The sequence below is a fragment of the Filicampus tigris genome, chromosome 8, assembly GCF_054856515.1.
Source record: "Filicampus tigris isolate MCC_2025a chromosome 8, RoL_Ftig_1.0, whole genome shotgun sequence".
NCBI lineage: Eukaryota > Metazoa > Chordata > Actinopteri > Syngnathiformes > Syngnathidae > Filicampus > Filicampus tigris.
In genome coordinates this window covers 9,369,666-9,396,212 of record NC_141224.1, presented here as the reverse complement: position 1 = coordinate 9,396,212, position 26,547 = coordinate 9,369,666, and the positions used below count along the sequence as shown (strand labels likewise).

General features: G+C 39.9%; 3 protein-coding genes across 7 annotated transcripts; 2 read left to right on the top strand and 1 right to left on the bottom strand.

Annotated features, from left to right (window-relative positions):
* Window positions 1-62: 62 nt before the first annotated feature.
* Window positions 63-2,088, top strand: LOC147143376 (protein Bouncer-like). Of its 2 annotated transcripts, XM_086037483.1 has the most exons (3): window positions 63-204; window positions 849-968; window positions 1,761-2,088. In XM_086037483.1, the coding sequence occupies exons 1-3, from the start codon at window positions 153-155 to the stop codon at window positions 1,979-1,981; spliced, it is 393 nt and encodes a 130-aa protein (XP_085893609.1). In that variant the 5' UTR covers window positions 63-152; the 3' UTR covers window positions 1,982-2,088. The 2 variants fall into 2 exon arrangements, with proteins under 2 accessions (XP_085893609.1, XP_085893608.1); XM_086037482.1 differs by lacking the exon at window positions 63-204 and having other exon boundaries at window positions 678-968.
* On the bottom strand, window positions 1,362-13,495 carry notchl (notch receptor, like). Of its 2 annotated transcripts, none has more exons than XM_086037468.1 (11): window positions 13,120-13,495; window positions 10,208-10,352; window positions 9,224-9,562; window positions 8,688-8,920; window positions 7,611-7,950; window positions 7,054-7,193; window positions 6,881-6,942; window positions 6,668-6,791; window positions 5,641-5,738; window positions 4,478-4,800; window positions 1,362-3,485 (listed from the first exon to the last, which is right to left on the bottom strand). In XM_086037468.1, exons 1-11 carry the CDS (start codon window positions 13,172-13,174, stop codon window positions 2,966-2,968), a joined length of 2,379 nt encoding a protein of 792 aa, XP_085893594.1. In that variant the 5' UTR covers window positions 13,175-13,495; the 3' UTR covers window positions 1,362-2,965. The 2 variants fall into 2 exon arrangements, with proteins under 2 accessions (XP_085893594.1, XP_085893595.1); XM_086037469.1 differs by lacking the exon at window positions 13,120-13,495 and adding an exon at window positions 11,364-11,462.
* tap1 (transporter 1, ATP-binding cassette, sub-family B (MDR/TAP)) lies at window positions 5,746-26,532 on the top strand. Of its 3 annotated transcripts, XM_086037476.1 has the most exons (16): window positions 5,746-6,010; window positions 8,776-8,866; window positions 9,217-9,592; window positions 11,408-11,556; window positions 16,610-16,947; window positions 17,484-17,715; window positions 18,492-18,606; window positions 18,680-18,810; window positions 20,398-20,603; window positions 20,920-21,117; window positions 21,508-21,636; window positions 21,715-21,903; window positions 22,448-22,621; window positions 23,499-23,658; window positions 23,952-24,088; window positions 25,460-26,532. In XM_086037476.1, the coding sequence occupies exons 4-16, from the start codon at window positions 11,535-11,537 to the stop codon at window positions 25,652-25,654; spliced, it is 2,226 nt and encodes a 741-aa protein (XP_085893602.1). In that variant the 5' UTR covers window positions 5,746-6,010; window positions 8,776-8,866; window positions 9,217-9,592; window positions 11,408-11,534; the 3' UTR covers window positions 25,655-26,532. The 3 variants fall into 3 exon arrangements, with proteins under 3 accessions (XP_085893602.1, XP_085893601.1, XP_085893603.1); XM_086037475.1 differs by having other exon boundaries at window positions 8,776-9,592; XM_086037477.1 differs by lacking the exons at window positions 5,746-6,010; window positions 8,776-8,866; window positions 9,217-9,592; window positions 11,408-11,556 and adding an exon at window positions 14,615-14,927.
* Window positions 26,533-26,547: the final 15 nt, after the last annotated feature.

Here is a 26,547-nt window from a genome sequence, read left to right as displayed (position 1 = left end):
ATTTAAAAGTAAGTCTAGGGGGCGTTTCTTCAGCCCAGGAAGTCAAAGCCAAGTCTGTATGGATGCAGTTCGGGATCTTTTACTGTTTTGTCACCACAAACAGCAAGAAAATGATACGTTTTAGAGTCCAACTGCAGTGAACCATCGCGGAGATGATGCGGCTGCTTGGCCCTCTACTTTTTCTCCTTACGATTCCACCTGTGGGTAAGCCAACCTTACGTTATCATATTATATTACATATGAATATATGGGCCAATATTTGGGGATACCGCTATTATATATAACAGTATATTAGATTATATTAACGTATTATATTAATCTGAAATAAGTTTAAAAACTCTTGCTAAATTTGAACCAAATGATGCAATTTATTGCTGCTTTTGTCTTTATATTTTTAGAATTTGTTTATTTTCGCTTTATATATATTCAAGTAAAGCAATCAATCATTCAATCAATCAACATTAAGAGAGTATATTGAAATACCTCTTTTTCTGTGCAGTGTGGCCACAGTATTTTGAATACTATAAATATACTATATATATATATATATATATATATATATATATATATATATATATATATATATATATATATATATATATATATATATATATATATATATATATATATATATATATATATATATATATATATATATATATATGGTGGTGCAATTTGAACTTTTTTTTTTCGTCTTTGGAGTTTGACAGTGTTTAGCTCGGAAACAGTGCTGGCAGTCAACCATCTGTGTTTGACTTCAGATGATCCACTGCTTAAATTGAGAATGCCATTTTTTATTGTTGCACTTGACCCTTTGATAAACATGGTTTATTTTTTGTGTCTTTTAGTTCCTCTCTTCTGCTACACTTGTGTGTTTCCTGCCACCTTGCCACTGGATTGCATCAGGTTTCCTCTCATGTGTCCTGCCGGTCAAGTCTGCCTGTCCAGTAGAGCCGTGGGACAGAAGGGTGAGGGTCTCCACTCACTTTAGAAAGGATTATAATGGAATAATACAAATAGTTGGTTCTCTGAATTAACTGACTAAATCTTTTGGGAGCCGTTGCCTGAAAATATGTCTGTGAAATTGAAAACAACTACAATTAGTATTTTAAAAAAAGACTAATTGATTGTGCTAATTGGACTTACTTGCCTAAGCGCACTTCAAGTTCCCATTTACATGATTCCATTTGCCCATACAATTTTTTTGTATTTAAATAGTTTTCATGTTTTTCTTTTTAGTAGTAATCTAATAATTCGTATATGTTGCAGAGTACTGGATTGCACTCTTAAATATGAAAACATCTTCAATTATTCTCCAGGGAGAAAGAAGCAGGCGGAATTCCTCAAGTTTGTGTCCTTTGTACCCTTTAATTAGAAGAGTCTTTACAAAAATAGACATATACTATTTTGACTGTGAATATGAAAACAGCTAGAATTGATAGGAAGGGTTGATGAAATTAAACCTGCTTTATAAAATGTTAGGAGTTCCCCAAGGTTTTGTCCTTAGCCTACCTATATCTTCCATTCATTTACATGACTCCATTCGGATGTACAAATTTTCGCATTTACAAGTGAAATTGAAAAAAAAATCAACTTCTGGTGTAGTGAAATGATTTATAAAAAGATGCTCCCTAGAATTCTGTCTTTCACCCACTTGTATTTGATGAGCTGTTTTGTAAAAAAAAAAAAAAAAATAGTAACGTCACATTTCACAGACATTATATTACGGAAAAATAATACAATAACCTTTTTACTTCCAGGAGAATTCCGTGTGGTGATTTACGAGAGGAGCTGCATCCTGCCTGCCCTGTGCAGTGTGTCGGGCCAAAAGTCCATCATGGGACTCAACTTCACCTTCACCAATGAATGTTGTGACACGCACTTGTGCAATGGAGCAGCTACTACCGCCACGCCCATTGTCAGCACCACCTGCTGGTCGGCAACTCTACTGACGCTTCTCGTGTCTTTTTTGAACATCTGAGACTCGTTGCTCTTTAACTGGTGTGTGAATAAGACAGGTAAAACTGTACGTTTGTATCCACAAAATGATTTCCAATGTGGAACAACATTAAAAGTGACATTATCTTCCCCAAGACCCAAAGTCAGAATCATTTTGTACAAATATATATAAAGAACAATAAATCAATAGATGCATAATGGATTATGACATAATTAAGACCACCAAATGAGGTTGTATATACACAATTTGACATTTTTTGTTTGTTTGTGTTGAAGCAGTGGCATAGCATGGGTTGCCAAAAAACGTTGTCTCTTTCGGGCCACCGTATATTTCTTGGTGCGGGCCACGCAGAGGAGAGCCAAAACAAATCCATCCCCGAAAGCTAATATGGAAATGAAATTTGGAAGGTAGCCTGTCGTGAGTAGATACGCAAAAAGTCTCAAGAACCCGTGCTCGAACAGACAGAAAGTCTGCCATTTCTTCAAAGCAGCATGTTTTACACGACTCAAGGCTCATGTTGGCCATTTCCAATGCTCTTTCAAAAACAAACTACCCCAGCAGATTTTGTTTGATTGCTATAAAATTTGAACCACATATACCGTACTAGACAGATGAAGGACACTAAATTGTGAGAAATTTGAGTTTTCATCTTTGGGCCCATTGTGGCAGCAAGGTTTGATGACAAAGTACTCCCCCTCATGCTACGCCACTGCATGGAACCGGGCTGACTTTGCAAGGCAGTATCGTTCTTACAGTGAACACCTGCTACACTACAGTTCAATGTTTGCGCCAAGTTATATTGCAGATTTTTAATTGATCATGTTTAAATTGTTTTTTGAAGTGTCAGTGAATCAATTAAGTTCAAATGTTTTGAAAAAATGATTTTGGACGGTCCCTCTATATCTTGGATTTTCACCTACCGCATGTGTGTCTGGAACGTATCCACTGCGATAAACAGGGGTTCACTGTTTTTGCATATTGTTCAATGGGGCTGCTTGCTCCTTTTTACAAGGCCGTCTGTGTGGCATCGCTGGCATTATTTGACCTCTCTCCCCGAGATTTGGGCTCCGAACCTGAGGCGCTAACATTAGCTTGCTCCACTCTGCTGCCACCGTCATTGCCTCCGCCGTTCACGAGTGTCTGCCGATCCGACTGGTTCGCGGGTTCCGGCGGAGGGGACACAATCACTCTTTCTATGTGCTCATTGGCAGTCCGTTCGGTCACAATCACGTAATTAGGTTCCAACTGGTGGGAGCTGGAACGACGCTGCAATGCATGCTGGGTACACGAGAAGGAACGCTGCCGGGGAGCCGGCTGCGGCGATAGGAAGTGAGGCGTCACCGCCCTGGGGGCTTCCTGCTGCCTCTCTCGGTCCTCATCCTCTGAGGTGACCTCCTGCAAGGTGCTGATGGGCCGAGGGGAGCGGCCCATGACTCTGGGGGGCACCAGAGCAGTCGCTGATTGGTTGAGCTGCGGTCGCCAGTTTTGCGGGGGTGGGTATTGGACGCCGGTCATGGACCAGTTACTGTGAAGACATCATTTCAGTCGAATATTATCATTGGATAGAGTCTCTTTAACAAATTATGCCAACAATTGGTTTATAACACATTAAGGGAGTTCCCCATGGTTCTGTCTTTAGCACACTTTTATTTACCATTTACATTCATTCTACCAAGTACCAGACAACACTGTAATGAGTTAAAACAACTAGAATTGTTAGGAAAAAGGCCAATTGGTATAATAAAATGCTTTATAAAATGGACGACTTCCTCAAAGTTCTGTCCTTGGTGCCTTTAAATTTTCCATTTACATGTATCATGCATACCAGATTACAATGTGAAATGCGAAAACATTTTTCCTTTCTGGCAGGGAAACGGCTAACTGATGTAATCATAAAAACATACATAACATAAAGGAGTTCCCCAAGGTTCTGTCCTTAGCCTATCTGTATTTCCCATATACAAGTATCATGCCTGGTATGAAATCATACTGTGAAATCAGTAACGGATCAGAAAGGCATCCCCAAGGTTCTGCGCTTGTGCCTTTGATTTTTTTATTGAAATTAATCAATTCAAATGTACAAAACGATCAGTTAACCATTCATAATGTAAAAAAAACAACAACTTGAAGTGTTCCGAAAAAGGCTGCCCTTGTAATCAAATGGTTTACATGGAGTTCCCCAAAGTTCTGTCCTTCCCACTTGTAGTCCTGTTACACTATCAAAAGCGAACTACACTAATTTAAAATTGTGAGGAAAAAGATGAATTGGAGGTTTTCAAGGGTTCTATCCTCAGCCCACTTGTATTGCACTAATTCATATTCATTTATTTTGACACACTGCAGGGTGCCAGATACTGTGAAAGATAACTCCTGTTGGAGGATGTGTTAGTTATTCTAGGCTCTGTCCTCAGCCCACTTATAACTGCATTGTAATACAAATGATGATGTTTTGTAAAGTTGTAGATCTAGTCTCTTAGCAATTTTTCACCACCCCACACACTGACATTTAACACTTACCTCTGTGGCGGCGGAGTCATATCCCGATGTGCCACAATCCCCGAGAAGGAGGCACTCCTTCCTTGTGTCCCGACCCACGGTGAGTAAATAAGAGCCCGCTCCTCCCACAGCATATCGCTGGCTGCGTCCACGGTGGTAGGCCCCCTCTGGATCTGGTGGGCCAGCAGGAGCTCCAGAACTTGGTGGTGCAAGCCTTCCCTGGCCACATCTACGGGGCGGCGCCCCCTGCGGTCGTGGAGCTCCAAGTTGGCACCGTGGAGGAGCAGGAGCCTGGCGGTGTCGTAACAGCCGTAGAAGGCAGACAGGAAAAGTGGCGTCTCACCCTGGTGGTGAGATATCGTAAAATCCTGTTTATCACAGTGGATACAATTTTTACACGATTCACGTCTCACAAATTCACATACTGTCATTTTTTTTTTTAAACTACACTCCGTTATTCACTGAAAACTCTTTCACTCTTACTAGAACACGCTAAGATGCCACATCGACGGCAAAGAGCTGTCGAACATAAAAGGACTAGCTCGGCACCATCTTGCGGCATCTTGGTGCCAAGGGACTATTTTGAAGTGCGGGGAAGGCTTTTCTTAGACAGGTCAAAACCATGGCTTAAATCAAATAAGCGTTTCGGCTTCATCGCGTCTATTGGCAACTATAAACGTTTTGGGTAGAAGTCTGCTTAAACTCCATCAGGTATACCAACTAAAATTTTGTGTAGTAACGCAGTACCGCATTTTGTGGTGTCAATAGTAGCTCTTCCCGCAGAGCAGAGAGAATATAATTCTGAGTATCTGTTTGTATGTTGTTTCCTGTGATATCTATCCAAAATTCTGTCAATTACATGGTTGATTGAACATTTCGGTGTTTAAATATCAAATATTTAATCATCTTGTGTTCTGTGTGTCAGTTTTACAGTAAACTTAAACTGGGTGTAAACCTCTTAAAACAATCAGGCTTTTGCAAGCGAGAGTAATACTAAACAAAAAGTGTGTTTTAATATGTGTGTTTTAATGTTTAGATGTGGTCAAAGTGTGTGGGAGGGGTTAAACTATACAAAAATCTCAATTGCAAATGTTGCCTTTCATGCCTTGCGATAAACAGGCGTTCGTCATCATTTTTTTAATATCAATGAATTTCTTTAGGGTGTGGTGGCGTACCAACTGTACCTTATTATCTTGCAGGTCCACAGCGGCACCATAGCGAATGAGCGTCCTGGTCAGGGACAGATGGTTCACTGAGCACGCCCAGTGCAGGGCCGACCTCCCTGAGAGAGGTAATGTGCGTTCCCGGTGGAGAGGGATGGGGATGGAAGAAGGGAATGAGTAAGTCAGCCTATGAACAACCATTACACAACAGAGTCCAGAGCCAGAATGGAGGGATGTGTTTGGGCATGGGCGCAGATGAAACAGACAAGAGGAGGGAGACAATGCCAGGAAACAAAGTTAATGCTCCTTGATTAACTTTGTTCGGAGTCAGAGCAAGGCAACAGAGGGGCTGGAGGAGAAAGAGAGGGGAAGACATGGAAAGAAGAAGGAGGTAAGTTACTCCGTCTTCACAAGGAATAGTTGCCACATGCCGTTCTCAAGGTCACTGCGGACCTTTTCATTTTCGGCTGCGTCCACATTGGGTAAAGTTTGATTACATTTAAAAAGTCTCGACCAGTGGTTCTCTAACTTTTACACAAGGTACTAACTAAAAAAAATACGTATCTCTCCAAGAATCACCATCATGACCAACGTTAAAATATTGTAGCATATTAGGCCAAGTACATACCACATTCCTATAAGCTGTGCTAATTATTTTTACAATATTTTCTATTTATTTTTTAATGGTCCAAACACCATATGACAAGAAGATACATGACATTTTTTTTCTCTTTAAAATGAATGTTTTTTTTTATGTAACTAACAAAATAGATTAAAAAAAATAGTTGGAGATTTTGGCAAAAAGGCATCTTAGTCAGAGGCCCTGATCTGCATTTGACTTATGGACGAATTAATGCACAACCACCAATAACGTCCAACTGCTAACGTTAGCATTTTAGCATTCGTATGCCCACTCTCTCAACCTGTGCTACCAATATTGTGTACTTGAAATGCCAATATATTCCTCCTATTATATATTCTTTCGACTACAGATGCATCTTTATATTTCCAGCTTATTGATGAGGATCATGAGTCTCGAATATCTCACCAGTATGATCCGTGTTGTTGACAGACACTCCAGCTCTGAGTAGCTCCAGAACCACACGGTCCAGTCCGCTGCGCACCGCGCGGATCAGGACCACAGAACCATCTGGGCCGCACCACTCTGCAGACTGCCCACCAATTGCGCAGCATATGTGACATTTATATATGATTTAAAAAAAAAATTCACATGATAAAAGTATATATGACTCGTGCAAACCTGCTGAGGGGGACTGAGCAGAGGCGGAGGCATAGCGTTCCGGTCCCAGCCTAGGGAGGAAGCTGATGGGAAATACAAAAAGTAGCCTACCGTAAAAAGTGTTGTAATAACTTTGACATCAATGTGTTCATCGGTTTAGGGCAGTAGATGCCATATGTTGGTTGTTATCTCACCTGGCGGTGGCCTGCGAGGCTGCGAGCCTCCCGCCCTGTAGTGTTTGATGTCCTCCTGGCGCCCAACCGTCCTCACGTCCTCCAGGGAGCTCTGCGTGAAATCGGTGTCGCTGGCTATGTCCTGATCCCTTTTGAGAGGCCTGAGGAAGGCACGGTTAACATTACATCCATAACATTAGGTATTCCTTCTCCTCAGAAGTAGCACCTTCTTTTGGGACGATAATCTTTTCTCTGGACTACAGCCATGTCTTGTGAATACTAGTACCGACTTTATTAGCTAAAACCTTCTCTGGTGACTAGAGCCTACTCTGGGCTCTAGAAGCATTTTTCAGAAATTCTCCTGTAACAAAAACTTTGTATCAGGAGTAGAACCTCCTTTAGGCATTATAACTTTCTCTTGGAACGAGTACTTTCTCCTGGGACTAAAACCTTCTCTGTGGTTTATAACCTTCTCTCGGCACTAGGACCTTCTGTTGGGACTAAAATCTTCTCTTAGGATATACGATTTCAAATCCCTATCTTTTTGGAAGTATTGCAGGAAAAAGCTCCAGTCTCACCTCATTCTCATGGCATCCTCTCCCAGGGGTTCCCTCCTCCTTTTCTTTTCGGCCTCCTTGGCTTTCTTTTTCTTCCTGAGACCCATCTTGTCTTTGTCTTTGTCTTTCTCCCGGCCCGGCCTTCCCCTGGCCTCCTGCTGGGTGGCGGTTGCCGTCCAGGCCTTGGGTTTGCCATCTGTGGTGGTGGAGCGATGGCTCACTCGCTGGCCTCCTGCTGCGTGACTGCTCCCCTCTCTCTGCCGCCTCACCCGCCTCACCACCAGGAAGACCACAAGGGCCAGAGTCAGCAGCAGGCCCGTTGCTATGGCAACTACAGCCCATAGCCACGCAGGCGTCGGCTCTTTAACACAAAACAATGGACAATTGCGTCAACTCTGACGTCTGACATCTTAGGCTCATTTTGGACATTTTCAGAGGCCCTTAAAGACAATTTGAAACACATACAGTGACCCTCTTATATTGGCAGAGTATTAGGTCAAAAAAGATTTAGAACTGCCATTGATGGCATAAGATGCTGGCTACTTTTGCTCCTCAACTCACGTAAGCACTCAAATTCCACCAGATGTCTGAGCACCAAAACAATTAATTTTTTTTTTTTAATGATAGGGTAGGACAGGTTAAATGCCCAAATTTGCGAATGCCAAACGGCCAAGTTATGGGGGGGGTGATGCAACACAAAATAAATTGAGTTTGAAAATTCAGCCCCCAAAGTCTGTTTCCCTCAGCAAAATGAAATTTGGTAGGAATGTCTATCGAGTAGACCAGCAAAAAAGTCTCAAGAAGCAATGCCTTAATTGACACCAGAAGTCTGCCGTTTTGCTTCGAAGTGACCATCTTAGGTTTCCAAATTGCCTCGGTAATAGCTTCTGGAAGACTACAAAATGTCACGTTTCAAAACCAGTTTGACATAGCAACATGGTATTTGGTAGGCATGTGTATCATGAGTAGTACCCATGAAAGCGTCTCAAGAAGCCATGCCAGAAAACACAGGAAATCTGCCAATTTGCTTTGAAGGTGACAATTTAGGGTTCAATTTCTACCAAATTTGATGTGTTTCCAGGAATTTCACGATGCTACCTTTGACATCCTGTTTTTTGTTCCCCTCCCCTTCCTGCTCGTCCCGGCTTCCTATTTCGTCCTGGACACCTCGAATGGCGATGACAAGCTTCAGCTCCGGCAGGGCTGGATAGGCGGTGGTCCTCCGCAACATGACCGCCCTCATGAAGCTGGCCGCCTCGGTGGCATGAGGGAAACAGGTAGAGGGCTGGCGGGAACATGGACGGTTGTCCACTTGGAGAAAAATCAGGGAGCTGGCGCACATGGAGACATTATTTAACATAGGGCAGGACAAAATATCAATAATCGCGTCGTACCGTACCATTTTCTCTAATGATGTAGTAATGTTCGCTATCATTAAAAATGTTGTGTTTTTTTTTTTTTTTATATATACAGTGGTAAATTTACTTATAAGTGTATTTTGTTCATTAAAAGCTCATAAACCACTGAAATGATCTCAAATGGAGAACCCCAGGGCTGTGTCCTGGCTCCACTGGTTTTCCCCATATAGACCCACTATTCCTCCTCAAATAACATTTTTTTTGCGCAGCACTCACCCCTTAGCGTCGCCTGCTGACGTCTGAGCCAACAGGTCAACAAGTTGCTGGGGGTCGAAGTCGAACAAGCTTCTGTCTGTGGCGAGTGGCGCAAAACCCCTCAGCACCAGGGGGGTCCGCAGCAGGATGCTGAGCGCCCACAGCAGCGATGTGTTGGCGAAGGTGGAGGCGCCCCCTTTGTGTGGAATGGCGGCGTGCACCACCAGGGTGCCCTTGGCCCACAGGGCGCTCTGATGAGCCGAGCAGTCGCCGCCGTCCCACCCGCAGGCAGCGCTGTCGCAGCCCTTGTCGCACTGAGAGTTGGCGTAGTGGTTGCGGCAATACGGAATGTGGCCTGGACTAAGAGGCAAAAAACGTCACATTTATTAGGTACAATTTCACAATCTTACCACGGAACCCCTTAGCGGAAGCAAGGGAGAAATAAATGCTGGCCTATTTCTTTTTAGCCGATCACTAGAAAAATGCTTAAAAAAATAATTTCATAAAACTACATTCAACAAAAAAAAATTACATTTAATTAAAACATATTTTGGAGGAATATTACTAAAAACAATTATTAAAAACATTATTAAAATTCGACCCAAAAATAACAAAATAAATGTTCAATTAAACGTAAATTTAATTTAAATGATATTATTTGATAATTTTTAAATTGAATAATAAAAATGAACTATAAAAACGAAATAGGTTGAAATAAAATATCTGTTTTGTTAATTTTATACAGTATATGTAGTTTTTAAATATTTTTTAAAATGTACAATGTACAAATAAAATATATGATTTACAAATAAAATAAAAACATACTAAATAAATACTATTTGAAAAATGAAATAAACATTAAAATAAATAAATACATATTTTGACTAAATGAAATAAATGTTAGAATTAAAAAAATTGGAAATAGGGTAGTAAAATAGATCAATCAAATTCAACTTCTGCTAGATCAGTCTATTATGCAAATTTAATGTGATGAAAAAGTCTCACTTGCAATGTCCCCTGTCCTTGAGGCAATCCATTCCGTCCCGCAGACACTCGGGCTCCATGCATTCCCTGTCACATGACCCGTCCCTGAATTTGTCTTTACACTTTCTGCTGGCAGGACACTGCCCCCATGGATCGCTTGACACCACTGCGGATACACACAAACATGGCCATTAATCCATGTTATAATTCAATTCAATTTTATTTCTAGGAAAGATTTTTTGGGGCACTTTTCGTACAGTTCAAAATACTTCCTCACTGATGATGCAAACAGGGGGGACCTACAAAATTACAGTCAATGTTTGTAACATTTATGAACCCATTAGCAACTATTTTTTAATACAGTGTCAGAAACAGATGGCGTGAGGGAAACCCTTGCAAAATTGAAGTCACCATACCTCGCTACCATTTAAAATCCCAAAGACATATTCATATGTCTTTTCACAGTCCAGCCATTCAATCCCAGGAATTCATTTGTATTTTTTTTTCAAATTGATTTAAAACGTTAGGGTAAAAAAGGGTCTGAAAATGTCTGGTACTGAATGAGTTAAACTGCCTCTGATCAACCACAAATATAGTTCAGGTCTTCTAGTACGGGAAATCAAAAATACAAATCAGAACTTCTTGCTTTATCTATAGGCAAGGAGGAAAAATTGCCCAAAATTAGATTTTTGTCAAAAATATTTATTTTGTCAAAAAACTTTATTTCGAGACCATATCATAGAGACTTAAAGCGGAAGTCAACCCAAACATATTTTTTTCAAGAATATGTTATATGCAGGCCCACTAGTTGAAACACGGCATTCTGATGAATATTGCGTTTGTGGAATATGAGTTAAACCGCAAAATCCACCTTTTTTTAGCCATCTCTGGGGGCGGCCATTTTGTCACTTCTGTCGACTGAAAATGACATCACAACTGCTTAGGGCTCAGGTAACGATCAATCACGGCTCAACTTCAGAAAACAGGTCAGCCGTGATTGGTCGTAACCTGAGCCCCGAGCAGTTGTGATGTCATTTTTAGTCGACAGAAGTGACAAAATGGCCGCCCCCAGAGATGTCAGAAAACCGGTGGATTAACTCCTATTAATTAGTAATTGATTTGTTCAACTTGATTTTCTGCGAATATGCCAAGTGTTTTTTTCCTTTTGTAATCGCACCATCTGCGTGGTTGACACAAATAACGTCTCTCATTGTTTTTCAGCATGAATGCAGTTCAAGACGTGACGAGTGCTTCCTGATGTTGGCGTGTTGAATGCGAACAGGAAGTGAGGCCAGGGGGACCCGACATCAACAGGAAGTTTCCAGGGCAAGCCAATAGCAAACGGGAAATGGAGCCGGCGCTGGATAAAGGTCAGAATTGGTTGCTGTGCCAACTGGGTATGTGATGGAGAGGGACAATGGGGCTTAGCAGGTGGGCGTGGCACTAAAAACACACAACGTCATAGGTGAAGAGTGAAGCTGCAATTACACCAATGACCCAAATGCAACATTAATTTGTATTCCACTGCGTGACAAAATATTTTCACACATTTCTTGAATTTACATTTTTAAACCGTTGACATATGCAATACTAGGGGTTCTTCCGTATACGGCTTGTAAATATAGAGATACCACAGATGTTTTGTCTTTCGGTAACTTTAAAATCTTCCTTCTATCTTTAATGACATGAAAAATATTGAACTTATATACAGTACTAGTATTATCTGTATACCCTTTATATTGTTGTTTTTAGCTAAGATTTTCATTAGCATTTTAAATGAGATTTTTAAATCTGAGAGTTCCCCAAGGCGCAATAAACATACCACATCAATCGATCTCTCTCTCTCTCTCTCTCTCTCTCTCTCTCTCTCTCTCTCTCTCTCTCTCTCTCTCTCTCTATCATTCATCCATCCAACCGTTTTTTTTAATACTTTCCCACGTTATGTACAGTGTAATCCTGGGTTAACATTATCTATAGTAGGCACTAAGGCTGAACAATTGTGAAAAATAATGAATATGAATGGATGGACGTAACTGCGATTTTTTGCTCCCTCACTATTGCAATTGCGATTTAATATGCAATTGTTTTTTTCAAAGTCCTCTTCATATGTATTTTTGAACAAACACAAGTAATAAATATATCTATATTACAGTGGTTCAGCTACTGAATGAATGAATGACCATCAGATTTAATATACATACAGTCTTTGGTCTCATAGGTTAGGCTTATGCTAAAATAAGGCAAATGAACCACGAATTAATATGAAAGTTTATTTATGTACTTCAATTAAAGTTGTTAACTTACTAAACACTTTGACTGGCAGTCTTTAAAGTGTTCACTATGACAGTGTCACAAAATTCAAAAGTGTGGTTTAAGAATAAGTCAGTAAATCATAAATCAGATTACAACAATAACGCATACAAATCTGTGGCTTTATCACTTCAACTTTTTACACTTTATTGACCAATCTAAAGGGTTGAAAATGGCTTGCTCTCTTTCACAATGTAATGCTAATGGTTGATCAAATATGAAATTTTTCCCGAAAAGTGACTATTTTGGAGGAGCAAGGTTTTGGCCCAACGCCAGCGATATATAAAAATATAAAGCCTACAAACCGACCAATATTGCCATACGTTTTTTTTCCCCACAATTGCACCTTTTGTGATTTCGAAATTGCATTCTACTATATTGTAATGTGAATTTGAATTTGATTAATTGTTTAGCCTCAATGGGCATCCGTCCATCAATTCGTCCATCTATCCAGCCATCCATCCATCTCGCGACAGTCTGAAATCAGAGTTTGCCCACACAATTTTTTTTCTATCCAGCCATACATCAATTGTTTCAAAATCAGAACATTAAAATTCTGCCCCAGAATATAATTATAGTGCATTACTTTATGATATAAAGAAGGGCAGTTTCCTGACCGTTACCTTGTCTTGTGCAGCTCAGTCCCATGAGAATAAAGACATGCAGAGTCCACATCATCTTGAACAGATCCAGCTGCTTATTACCACATTAAACTTTTTCAGTCCAGTGTTTCGCTTCTAATAGCTCATGTGGCCAAGAACAGCAGCACCTTCTCAAAGCAACACCCGCTCCACTTTGTTCACCAGACCTTTTCTTTTTTCTTGTTTCCCGGAGGCCCTTGCGGATATCTGGACGACTTCCTGCCACTGTGTGCAGAAGAATAGAGCGCCTGTGACTCACAACGTCAAATGTATTGGCAAAAAAAAAAAGTGTTACTGTGTACTGTTAAAAGTTAATTCTCAACAAAAAATGTGGAGCTCATTTGAATTTAATTTCAGTGACAACGGGCTTACTGAACTTCGAAGGAGTACACCAAGGCTTTATGCCTGCGCCACTGTTTTTTTTCACTACAGTACTTGACTCCTATATCCTTTACCAAATATACAGGTGATGTTTTAAGTAAGGCTGCACTGTACAGTGAAAAAATAATGTCAGCGCAATAAAGACACGTGCAATATGCGTATTGCAAAGATGTGCGACAAATTACTGGGAATACCTAAGATCCTGCCCAGAACCCTCAACCTCACAGGCCTCTGATAGAGGACCTGAGCTTGAAAAGAAGAGTGAGAAAATGATTATAATGAAAATGATTATAATATATATATATATATATATATATATATATATATATATATATATATACATATAAGGTATAACAGTATTGCATGTAATTAGATCTTATTGTGCCGCATGAAAAAATATGTTTTCACCACCTATTTCTTTCATTAAATAAAAATAAGTGTCATTTCTTTAGGTACATAAGATCACACAAGATCAATATCGTAGTATTCAAAACCCATATCGCATATCATGTTTTTCCAAAACTGTGCAGTCCGAGTTTTAAGTAACATAAATGTCATACATGAAGACCACTGTACACTATAACCTAAGTAAGAATACCCCACTAGTGAAACGTATGTTATTTTTATGTATGAAAAGTGCTATATAAATAAAATGTGATTGATTGATTGATTGATATAAATAAACCCTTTATAGTATAGCTATTTACCTATCTTGCTAGCTGTTTATCTGTTTATTTTTTTTACGCTATAGAGTGTTGTCTAATTGTATCTGCATGGTATTTGGAGGTAAAATGCTATTACTGTACAACACCAAGGTGGAAAAATATGTAAAAGGCATCTGAGTCAGAATGAGGGAGAGGGAATAAAAAACAAAAACATACATAGTAGGTTTACTAGGTTAATTGAACAGTCTAAATAGTCCCTACTCCCTAGGTATGATTATGAGTGCGAGTGTTTGTTTGTCTCTATGTCCCGTGCGATTGGCTGGCAACCAATTCAGGGTGTACACCGCCTACTGCCCGAGTCCAGCTGATAAGGCTCCATCACGCCCGCGACGCTTGTCAGCATAAATGGTTTGGAATCTGGATGGATGGATTATACAAGTAACTCGCCTTTTCCTGTCACGTAGTTTGTCCAAGTGATGATGCTGTCGAAAGTTAGAAACCGCTTACTTCCGCGTGCAGATCACTTAACCCGGATATGTCTATGACAGAAAACGCTGCCCAACTTGCTCACTCGCTTTCGCTTTCACTCTGACGCCGAACAACAGGCGATTAGTCGCATGAGAACGTGGGGTCATTTTTCGAATGCAAATATATATTCCGAACACGATATTAACGAATGAAATTGTATTGAGGATTTAGTCTCAACCCTGAAGACTGTTCGGCGCTGTTGAGATTTGATGTACAGTAAGTATTCAGCACACACGTGAAATGGCTGAGTTGAAAACAGACTGTTTTTTTCAACGGTATTGCAATGAATGATGATTTACCGGTATACGAGCCGATTATGTGCGCAAGTGTTATTATAATTTTGGTTTAGGTGAAGAATTTTAGGTCTTGGTCTTGGTTCGGAATGTGAATGTGAAAGTGAAAATCAACTGGGATAGGGGCAATGAACGCTCTAAAGTCCATCCATTATCTATACTGCTTCTCCTCATAAGGGTCGCGGGCGTGCTGGAGCCTATCCCAGCTGTCTTCGGGCAGTAGGCGGGGGACACCTGAATTGGTCGCCGGGCAATCGCAGGGCACAGAGAGACAAACAAACATCCACACTCACACCTAGGGGCAATTTAGAGTGTCCAATCAACTTACCATGCATGTTTTTGGAATGTGGGAGGAAACCGGAGCACCTGGAGAAAACCCACGCAGGCACGGGGAGAACATGCAAACTCCACACAGGGAGGCCGGAGCCGGGATCGAACCCACGACCTCGGAACTGTGAGGCGGACGTGCTAACCAGTCGCCCACCGTGCCGCCTGGCCCTAAAGTTATAATTATAATTAAAAAAGCAAACATACAAAAAAAAAACAACTACGAGTTTGCCTCAACTTTCACACCGTTTACACTTAAAAAAATGTTTTAAAGTTGAGATATTTGGCTTTGGGGTGAATTTCAGAATGAGGCTAAAGTCCTTACAGCTGTCGTTCATTTGACCTCAAAACTTTTCCAACTGTTGAATGTTTTCAGTTCTTTTTGCTTAACTTGCATTGCAATTTCTCTACACAAGGAGCTGAACAACAAAATTCACAACGGCTGTTCAATTAATCTTGTACATAAATATAATGCCTTGATTAATATTGACTAATAATAATAATCATACAGTTAATAAAAATATTTCATTGTATTCAGTGTTAAAAATTATATAAAATGTATCTTAAAATAATACTTAATACAATTCTTTGATCATTTAAAAATACAAGTTATTTTTGTGTAACATTGCTTGTATAAAATATGATTATCGTAATGATAAAAATAATTATGTCATGATTAAAAGGTGATACAATTATCTGATCGCATTGAAAATATTCAAATTATTTTCCTGTAATAATAATATAATAATTTAGAATTTGTATATGTATTATATTATGATAATTTAATAAATTATTTATTTAAAATTATTTAAAAAAAATAATTTTGTTATCTTGTTAAAATACAATTCAAATATTTTCCTTCCTTCCTTCCTATGCATCAAAAATTACAAGAAAATTATTTTTCTAAAATAATACATAACAGTCATTTAATGATTTTTTTGTACATTTAATACAAAATATACTTTTGTACAAAAAATGAATAAAAAAAACAATATGATTTGTTATTGTTGAAAATATAATAGTTGTTTATGTGTAATAATAATGACAACAATAATGATAAAAATAATAATAGCTGATAATCCAATTATTTTATCAAGTTAAAAAAATGTATCAATTATCCTGTGTGGTCACCTCTACATTCAAAGTTTAACCTTATTCAAAGTTAAAATAATAGTAATGTCCCTCAGCATGATGTAACGCTATACCATATGACAATGTTAAGGTCATTATACAAGTGTGCCGAATAATATGATTTAGGATGATCTTTTGTGTGTGCAGACATGTCCAAAGTGGGCGCCTTGTTGTTCCTGGTGCTTTTTGCATGCATGGACGTGTGCGTTCTGAGCTTCCTGCGCTCTCTGCATCTGTCGCCGGAATTCTTCATCTTCTTCCCATGCCCACCGCTCGTCGCCTTATGGGGAGGAGAGTTGACCAGGGCTGTTCTCCTCCTCCTCCTTCTGCTGCTCCCTGCCGGCGGTCCCTCATGGGCCAGAGGCTTCGGGGCTCTCCAGAGCGTCCTGGTCCTGTGCTTGCACCTCCCGACGTACGTGACTCTTCTCCATGCTCTCGGCTGGGCCGCTGAGGAGGAGATGTGGGGGTGGCACTCTTGGGAAAGGGTGAGAAATAGACACACTTTCGTCACTAAAAACTGGAATCCAAGCCACGTGTACATCTAAACTTCCACACACCTTCAATTCTTGGTAATTTACTTTAGGTGGAAGGGAAATGCAAAAAAAAAAAAATTGTGGAAATTCTTTTCCTGGAACTTATAAAATCCAGAAAACTTTAGTTCTTGGTACTTGAATTTCCTTCACTGCAAGAACCAAGACCTAAAGTTTTCCTTCAAATGGAAAGAAATGGAAAGCACCAAGAACTGTTCCTGGAACCGTAGGTGGAAAGTAAAAAGTGCCAGAAACTAAAGGTTACTTTACATTTAGGTGGAAATGTGGCATTAGTTTCAGAAACTGCAAGTACCAAGAACTAAAGGTTTCTGGAATTTTAGGTGTAAATGTGGTGTTGAACTCGATTTCCACCCAAAGTTTCAGTATGTCCAGGAAAAGAGATTCAAGTACCAAGAACTAAATGTTCCTGTAGCTTTAGGGACTGGGGTCTAAATAAGTTAAAGAGACTGACGAAGAGAACATTTGTGCAGGTGTTTCAGGGTTACCTGGTAACGGTGGTGGCGTGCATCTACTGGACTCAGTACGCCCAATCTTTGCTGTTGTCCTTGTCTCTCTCTGTGTCATCTGTGTGGAGGACGAAGAGCAGCAAACCAAAGCCCAAAAAGGACGTCACCTCGCCTTTGAGGAGATTGATGAGATTCATGCGGCCTCAGATTGGATGCTTTGTGTCTGTGCTGCTTTTAGTGTTGGTCTCCTCCTTTTGTAAGTATTCAGTCTCACATACATAAACGACACATTTGAATCTTCAAGAGGCCAAATGAACATTTTGTCGAAAAGATTACAGTCAATTTAGTCTACAATTAACGTAATACACTTTAAGGGCCCACAAGTCGAAACACGGCATTCTGATGAATATTGCGTTTGTGGAATATGAGTTAAGCAGCAAAATCCACCCCTTTTAGGCCATCTCAGGGAGCGGCCATTTTTGTCACTTCAGTCGACTGAAAATGACATCACCGATGCTCAGGGCTCAGACAACGACCAATCTCGGCTCAGCGTCAGAAAACAGGTGTGCTGTGAGTGGTCATTACCTGAGCCTTGAGCAACTGTGATGTCATTTTCAGTCGACAGAAGTTACAAAATGGCCGCCCCCAGAGATGGCTAAAAACGGGTGGATTAACTCTTATTCCACAAACTCAATATTTATCAGAATGCCTTGTTTCAACTAGTGGGCCAGCATAGAACATATTCTTGAAAAAAATCTGTTTGGGTTGACTTCCGCTTTAAGCAGAGAAGCCCAGACTTGCCTTTTCCTAGCCACTTCGTACACATTTGAGTACGTATTTTATTATTTTAAGAACCTAAGGTACATTTTGTCAGTAAAGATGAAAAACTTTCTCAGTAAATCTTACCATACATATTTTGTAAACATCAAAAACACATTTGTGTGGGTTTGCATTTACACATTTCCTTTTGCATTGCACTGACTGCAAAATGTTTTTTCTCCTGGTGGTTGACACTTGCGGTTGTGTTTTCAGGCGAGATGGCGGTTCCTATGTACACTGGTCACGTGACGGACTGGATCCAGAACCAGGGGTCGCCTGATGCTTTCACAGAGGCCATCACAATTATTGCAATTATGACTGCTGTCAGGTAAAAATTAGGTTTTTTTTAATACCATTTGTGCATGTACATTTGAAGAGATGATCCCCTTGTTTTGTTCCAGTGCGGTGCTGGAGTTCTTTGGGGACCTATTATACAACGTCACCATGAGTAACATTCACATGGCAGTACAGGGAGATGTCTTCCAGGCTGTACTCAAACAGGAGATCGCCTTCTTTGATGCCACCAGCTCAGGTTATTCCTGGTTACTCCATTCCCGACCCGCCCACAATTGGTGAAAATCTGCCATCTATGGGTTTAAAAAAACACCAACACGGTTTTTAAAGTTTTCCCCTAACCACATGCTTTAAAAGCTTATTAAAACACACTTAAACTTATTAAAAGAAATCTTAAAGGCCCAATGTGTAGAATTTAGTGCCATCTAGTGGTGAACTAATAGACTGCAAGCTTAAAGTGCGTGCATTTTGAAACGCGTGCACTACGGTGCCTCAACTTCAGCAGAGGTCCAAGCGAAATGTTATCACAAACGACTTCTAATATTCACTGAGTGACAAAGTTAAGTGCATTAGATTTGTTACACATGCTGTAGTCATGATTCACTAAGTTTATCTCCTTCGGGTACCCATAGCAGAAAGATGGCAGCGAGAATTTTATTTTATTTTTTTAAATATTTTTTTTATTGAACAATTTTTTTTTATTTTATTTTTTTTATTCAACAATTATATACAAACAAATAGGCAGTCATATCAACAAATAAAATCGCTTCACATCAATTGAGCATAAGAACCATACCAATGCAATTCAAAATATAACATAAACAAAAAATAATATTAACAGAAAACAAACAGAAATTAAATTTATAAGGGGCCTTTCTACAGTAAATCAAATATTTCCAATAAAGTGAATAGGCAAAGGGATTTTTTTGTCCTTAATCAGCTTCAGAGATTTCCAAAAAAGTAAGTAGTCATTTTTCCAGTGGAGTAGACATGGCTTTGTTTTCAGATATCTGCACCTGTGGATGAAAAACTTCCCTAAAAGCAATAAAACTTTCAAGACAAATTCCAATTTCTTATCTTGATGGCAGCGAGACATGGCAGCCTCCTGTAGGGGAGCCGTGCCCTATGTAATATAATTAGCGATTACTTCACCTACGATTATATAAGAAAATATATATTGATGTGACAGAACATAGTTTTCAAAACATTCTAAATACTGTCACTTTAAAGCTGTTTGTCTCTCCCTCTTTAGGATTACTGTAAAACAGATACAGAAAACAAGAGAATTAAACTAAGTCCGCTAGCTTAATGCCATATGTGGCATCTCATAGACAGGCTAACATAAATTAGCATAGATATTAGGCTAATTTAATTTGCATTACATTGCAAGTCAAAATTTGGTAAAGAAGGTGGCAGTAATGAACCAAAAGTACTTGCAAACCGCCAAAAGAAAGTAGAAGAAGAAATGGAAGAAGAAGAAAAAGAAGATGAAAGAGAAGAAAAAGTAGTCATAGCAATTGATGTGTGATGTACAAAGTATGTTGTTAGTTTGCCGCCGCATCTCACGGACACAAATTAAGGGATCGTCTTTCCAGCTGGCTTGCTAGTTTAGCAAGTTGTATCCGCCACAACAAGGATGTACTATTTACAGCTGTAGTACTTTTTGCGTGGGGTGTGGGGCAGGGGGTTGTAACGATGAATGGAATTCCAATTCATTTCAATGGGGAAAACCCAATGTGATGTATGTGTAAACTGAGTTGCAAATCTTGGTCCCCGAACAAATTAAACTTGTAAGTGAAGGTACCACTGTCCTGCGCTGTTGCAGGTGAGCTGGTGTCGCGCATCACGGCAGACACCAACACCATGAGCGAGGCACTGAGTACGAGGCTGAACCTGGTCGTGTGGTACACGGGTCGCATGCTCTTTTTGTTCTTCTTCATGGTCAGGCAGTCATGGAAAATGTCACTGCTGACGTCCATGGGGCTGCCCATCATCTGGGTCTTGCCAAAGTTCACCGGTCACCTCGTCCAGGTAACCGACGACGACGAAAACAAAAGCAAAAACAAAAAAACATCCATGACCGCTTCAGAGTTTGCATCCGAAAATGACTTTTAATAACATAACATAATGACCCTCTGTAGCCACTTTTTTTAAATCGTTTTGCTAAGTGGTGAGCCGCGAGATTTTTTTCTGATTTGAAATATGCACCTCGGCTCTATAAAGGTTGAGGAACACTGCTTTAGTGAACCTACTGTATAAAAATCTCACACTTTTGTCTCGTCAACGAACCAACAGTGTATTTCTTGGTTATGTCCTCATTTGCTTTCTGTCTTTCAATACTTTGTAGACAATATCAGTGAAGATTCAAAAGTCTCTGGCTCAGGCCAATCAGGTGGCTACAGAAACCTTTTCTTGCATAAAGACGGTAAAGAGCTTTGCCAATGAAGACGGTGAGACGGAACGTTACAAACGCTGCATGGACGACTTGTACGACCTGAACAAGATAGAGGCGGCGGCATATGCCGGCACAACTTCGGCCAACAGCGTGAGGATCATACACTTGTCTCATTACACTTTCACACACTTTCTCAGTCACACTGTCAACACACCAGACATGCTTTAATCCAATTTTTCCATGGGCCAAAAGTGCACATTTTCAGAAAGATCAAAGTCAGTGATGTCTTCAGTGAATCTAACATATTTTTGTAAAATAAATAAATAAATAAATAAAACAAGACCCTTTTAAATATTGACCAACCTAAACTAGATTTTCAGAAGCACAGAAGACAATTTAGTGAACTTAAGCTGAATTCATAAAGACTGAACGAAATGTTGATTATTCAACAAATCTGTCAAATTCTTAATAAACATCAAAGACAGTAAGACACTATCGAAATGTTTCAAAGACTCTTATGTTTTTATTTTGTGTGTCCAGATGACTACTCTGGTCATGAAGGTGTGCATCATATACTACGGGGGCGTGCTGGTGACGCGGGGGACGATCAGCAGTGGAGAGCTTGTCTCCTTCATCCTCTACGAGCTTCAGTTTGCTTCTGTTGTGGATGTGAGCCATCGATTCAAATTAAGGTTTTTGTATACATAAATCATAACAAATAATCGTGGGTCATATGCCATTCTTCAGGCCTTAATATATTCGTACCCGGAGGTGAAGAAAGCTGTGGGAGGCTCTAAGAAGATCTTTGAGTATTTGGATCGGGAACCTCAAATACCCCCGGAAGGAACCTTGGCCCCCGAATGCTTGAAGGGACACATTGAGTTCAAAAACATCACATTTGCCTACTCCAGCGACACAGACAGTGTCATCCTCAAGGTTTGTTACAACTGACATGTTTTCGTAAAGATTGCTTGAGCGCAACAAATGCAACTTGTTTTTTCGTAAACATCAAAGACATTAAACAATTTGGAATCGTCACCAAACCAAACGGACATGCTTTCGTAAGAAAAAAAAAGAACATTTTGAGGCTTCAACAAACCCAAAGTGTTTCTCCAGTTTGCTGAAACATAAAATCAAATCTTTGATGGATGTTAAGTAGTTTTTGTAAACTACTAAATAAGTTTGTCTTAAACAAAACTAACATGTTTTTTTTTTTCAAAAACATCTGAGACATGAACTTAATGTGTGTAACTTCCAGCCTTCAACCAAACCAACTTGATTTTTCGAAAAAGTCACAGACACTGTCAAATCCTGTAGCGGACCCCACGTACTGTATGTGTTTTTGTCAAAAGTCTAGACAACAAACCCAACATAAAGAACACCTTCCAATCTCCAATAGACCTTAATCATATATTTTTGCAAATGCCAAAGACACTTTAGTCTTGAGTGATACCAACGAACGTCGGCCTTTCTGTACCAGGACGTGTCCCTGGAAATGAAACCCGGGCGGATCACTGCGTTGGTGGGGCTCAACAGAGCCGGGAAGTCCACCTGTGTCAAGCTACTGGAAAGGTTTTATCAGCCCCAAGGCGGACAAATTCTTCTGGACGGGGAGCCACTGAACAGTTATAAAGATGCTTATCTTCGGCAGAAGGTGAGTTATTATTATTATTGTTGTTGTTGTTGTTGTTGTTATTATTATTATTGGGACCAGCTTTTAGGGATACAGCGTAGGCGTTGAATGACTTTTTTGTGGTCGACTATGCATAATGTGATGAAAGTCATGTTTAAACGAGAAGTCAACCCAAACATCTATTTTTTTCAAGAATATGTTCTATGCAGGCCCACTAGTTGAAACGAGGCAATATGATTAATATGAAACATGAATTAAGCAGCAAAATCCACCTGTTTTTAGTCATCTCCGGGGGCGGCCATTTTGTCACTGCTGTCGACTGAAAATGACATCACACACCCTCAGGGCTCAGATAACGACCACTCATAGCTCAGCTTCAGAAAACAGGTGAGCCGTGATCGGTCGTTAGTTGAGCCCTGAGTGTCTGTGATGTCATTTTCAGTCGACACACGTGACAAAATGGCCTTTCGCTGAGATGGCTAAAAAGAGGTGGATTTTGCTGATTAACTCATGTTTCATATTAATCATATTGCCTTGTTTCAAGCACAGAATGCTGTGTTTCAACTAGTGAGGCTGCATAAAACATATTCTTAAAAAAATATGTTTGGGGTTGATTTCCACTTTAAGTCAGTTAAGTGGAAAGTCATGTCAAAGTCAGTGAATTAAATTAATTAAAAATGAATGAATTGCATCAATCATGTTTGTTCAGCACAGTGCAGCGGTCCCAAACATTTTTTTTCTGCGCCGTAATAGTTCCACGTAAAGACATATTTTGACAGAAAGGCATAGAAACAAATAAAGACAAATGATGAAAAATACAATACGCCCGTTAGCTAATTGTAGTTGTTGTAAATGCATGCTTCTCTTCAACAAAGCAACTTCCCACCACTGCCCTCAGATCTCGGTGGTGAGCCAAAATTGTGCCCTGTTCTCCCGTTCCGTGCGGGAGAACATCAAGTATGGCTGCCCGGACGCCAGTGACGAGGACATGTACCAGGCTGCTCAGTTGGCCTGCGCCCATGACTTCATCATGGGCCTGTCCAAAGGCTACGACACAGGTGCCGCCACTAAGCTTGCATAGAGGTGCAACATTTAAGGAAAGTTTCCAGAAAATTTCAATGGTAAATTAAACTGGAGAATTTGGCAAAAAGACATTTCCCCAACAATATTTAAGTTCCCAAAGCTTCATTAAATTTGGTCAATTCCAGGTCTATGCCCATGTATTCCATATGCTAATTCCCATGGAACATTTCCAACTTGAAAATTTCACAGAATGTTGCCACCCTTGCCATCACCTGTTTTTGCAAATGGATGCTTGTAATATTCTAACAGTTAGAGCTCTGTTGTTAAGATGCTGGCGAGAAAGGGGGAAAGCTATCTGGCGGTCAAAAGCAACGTATTGCCATTGCCCGGGCCTTAATACGACAACCCACTATCTTGGTGCTAGACAACGCGACCAGTGACTTGGACTCCGAAAATGAACATCAGGTAAGCCTACTTTTTCCTGGCTATTTCTGCATGTGAAGTACCAACTTTTTTATTTTTATTTTTATTTCTTTTAAATTTAAATTTTTTTTTTTTTTTAAGCAGGCAGTGAATCCAAACATATTTTTTTCAAGAATACATGTTCTATGCAGGCTCACTAGTTGAAACATGGCATTCTGATTAATATTGCGTTTGTGAACTATGAGTTAAGCAGCAAAATCCACCCGTTTTTAGCCATCTCTGGGGGCGGCCATTTTGTCACTTCTGTCTACTGAAAATAACATCACAAGCTTCAGAAAACAGGTCAGCCATGATTGGTCATTACCTGTGCCCTGAGCAGTCAAGTGACAAAATGGCCGCCACCAGAGATGGCGAAAAACGGGTGGATTAACTCTTATTCCACAAACGCAATATTTATCAGAATGCCTTCTTTCAACTAGTGGGCGTGCATAGAACATATTATTGAAAAAAATGTGTTAGGGTTGACTTCCGCTTTATGGTTTTCTAAAGATCAATTCCAGTTTTGAGATGGGTTGTTTATAAATGTCTAAGATCATTTGGGAATCGTCAACAGTCCTCAAATACATGTTTTTGTGAAGACTAGATAATTTCCTCAGTGAATATTGCATGTCACTGGCATCAGGCCAAAACCTCCTATGTCCGTAGTCCTATTTTTCCCAAACCATTACTATTGGTCAGTCCCCACATGACTTTGTCATTTTTACTAATTTTTGACCAATTATATGTGTTGAAAATGTATTGCGCAGTTTGATTAGATGCAAATGGCTCAACGCAGATCTTTTTTGGGGTGTCCTGAAAAGGGATGGTTTTTGGAGATATGAGAGTTCCGCTTGACAGTAACATGCATTTTCTATTTTGTAAATACATTTCATGAAGATCAAAAAGACACATTTGAATATTCAATGGACTTTAAGAATGTTTTCATTAAGAAGACTCTTCATCAGTCCTAAAGTACAGTTGAGATCAAATATATTCTAACTCAATGTCTGTATTTTTGTAAAACTTGAAGACAATTTGGGGTCTTCAACTCCAATGTTTTTTTTCCCCACAATAAATAAAAACACTTTCATCATCATCATGGTACCTAAATTACACATTTTAGTAAGGACGAAATATAATTCTGAGTTGAACAAAACTAACGTGTTTATTACAAACATCAAAAACATCTGAAAATTTTGAAAGCTCATGGACATTTGAGTTTTCAATCAACCCATAATGTTTGAACTGTAATTGTAAATCCTGTAATCCCAACGTGATTTTTCATAAAAACAATCAATCTTTAGTGGACCTAACTTAAAGATCAAAGAAACCTACAGCTTGTGCAAAGTGTATTGTGGCTGTTGTCCTTGACAGGTCTACCAGGCTTTGCTGAGCCAACGCCTCAACAATTGCTCCGTGCTTCTGATCTCCACCAAAATGAGCGTGGTGGAGAAGGCAGACGACATCATCGTTTTACGTGATGGCATGGTCGAGGCAGAGGGCCACCACCACCAGCTGCTGGAAAACAGTGAGCTCTACGCTGAGCTTGTGAAAAAGGAGGTGCAATGAAGGATGCCATGTGTAGCGGGCCACTTTTTAAAAATTTTTTATTGTATTGTTTCTTCTGGGGGGTCACTGATAGTGTAGTGGTACACACGCCTGAGTTGTGTGCGGGCAGCGTGGGATTGATTCCCGCCCAATGACGGTGTCTGTGTGTGCCCTGCGTTCAGGGTATAGTCTGCCTTCGCCCTTTGACGGCTGGGATAGGCTCCAGCATCTCCCCACAACCCTGTATAGGATAGGCGGTTTGGAAGATGGAAGATGATGTGAAGGCTTGAAAAACAACAAAACAAAACTGAAATCTGTAGGTACTTATTACGGTGCTTCGTTGTAATCGTAATAATACTAATGCATCACATTTATATGACGCTTTTCTGTACGTTGCTCAACGGACCCAAAACTCCCCAAACAAGGAAGCGTTGCCATCTGTCCATCCATCCATCATCTAAACCTCTTCTCCTCACGAGGGTCGATGGTGTGCTGGAGCTAGAAAAATGAATGAATGAATGTTTCTTCTGGTTCAGATTACATTTCTTTTCATTCTAAATCAGCGCAATGCTATGCTATGTCGTTGCTTCTATAGTGTTAATATAAATTAAAATCCTGCTTCTTTGACCATTTAGTTTCTGTCAGGAGATGACTAAAATCTGTCTGTTCTTTTTAAACCATAAATATCTTTTTAGTGTTCTCCTTTTCTGTGATGTGTTTGTCGTTATAGCGTCCACTATCATGTCACATTTTTATGGAGATGCCTGTTATGTGGGTGTCCCCAGAAGGCAGGTGTCCCTATGAGATTGATGTTCCCATAAGGCAGTTTAATTTCAAAATGATATGTCTCTGCAATCTACTCAAATAAAAAAAAAAGTCCTCATTTTGTTATTACATAACCAGACTTGTTTTTT

Coding starts and splice junctions, on each gene's coding strand:
- LOC147143376 (XM_086037482.1), top strand. CDS start 785: ATGCCATTTTTTATTGTTGCACTTGACCCTTTGATAAACATGGTTTAT. Junction 969..1,760: donor TAGAGCCGTGGGACAGAAGG/GTGAGGGTCTCC, acceptor TTTTACTTCCAG/GAGAATTCCGTGTGGTGATT.
- tap1 (XM_086037476.1), top strand. CDS start 11,535: ATGGAGCCGGCGCTGGATAAAG. Junction 16,948..17,483: donor GGTGGCACTCTTGGGAAAGG/GTGAGAAATAGA, acceptor ACATTTGTGCAG/GTGTTTCAGGGTTACCTGGT. Junction 22,622..23,498: donor ATGCTTATCTTCGGCAGAAG/GTGAGTTATTAT, acceptor CACTGCCCTCAG/ATCTCGGTGGTGAGCCAAAA.
- notchl (XM_086037468.1), bottom strand. CDS start 13,174: ATGATGTGGACTCTGCATGTCTTTATTCTCATGGGACTGAGCTGCACA. Junction 6,792..6,880: donor TGCTCAGTCCCCCTCAGCAG/GTTTGCACGAGT, acceptor ATTGGTGGGCAG/TCTGCAGAGTGGTGCGGCCC. Junction 3,486..4,477: donor ATGACTCCGCCGCCACAGAG/GTAAGTGTTAAA, acceptor ATGTCTTCACAG/TAACTGGTCCATGACCGGCG.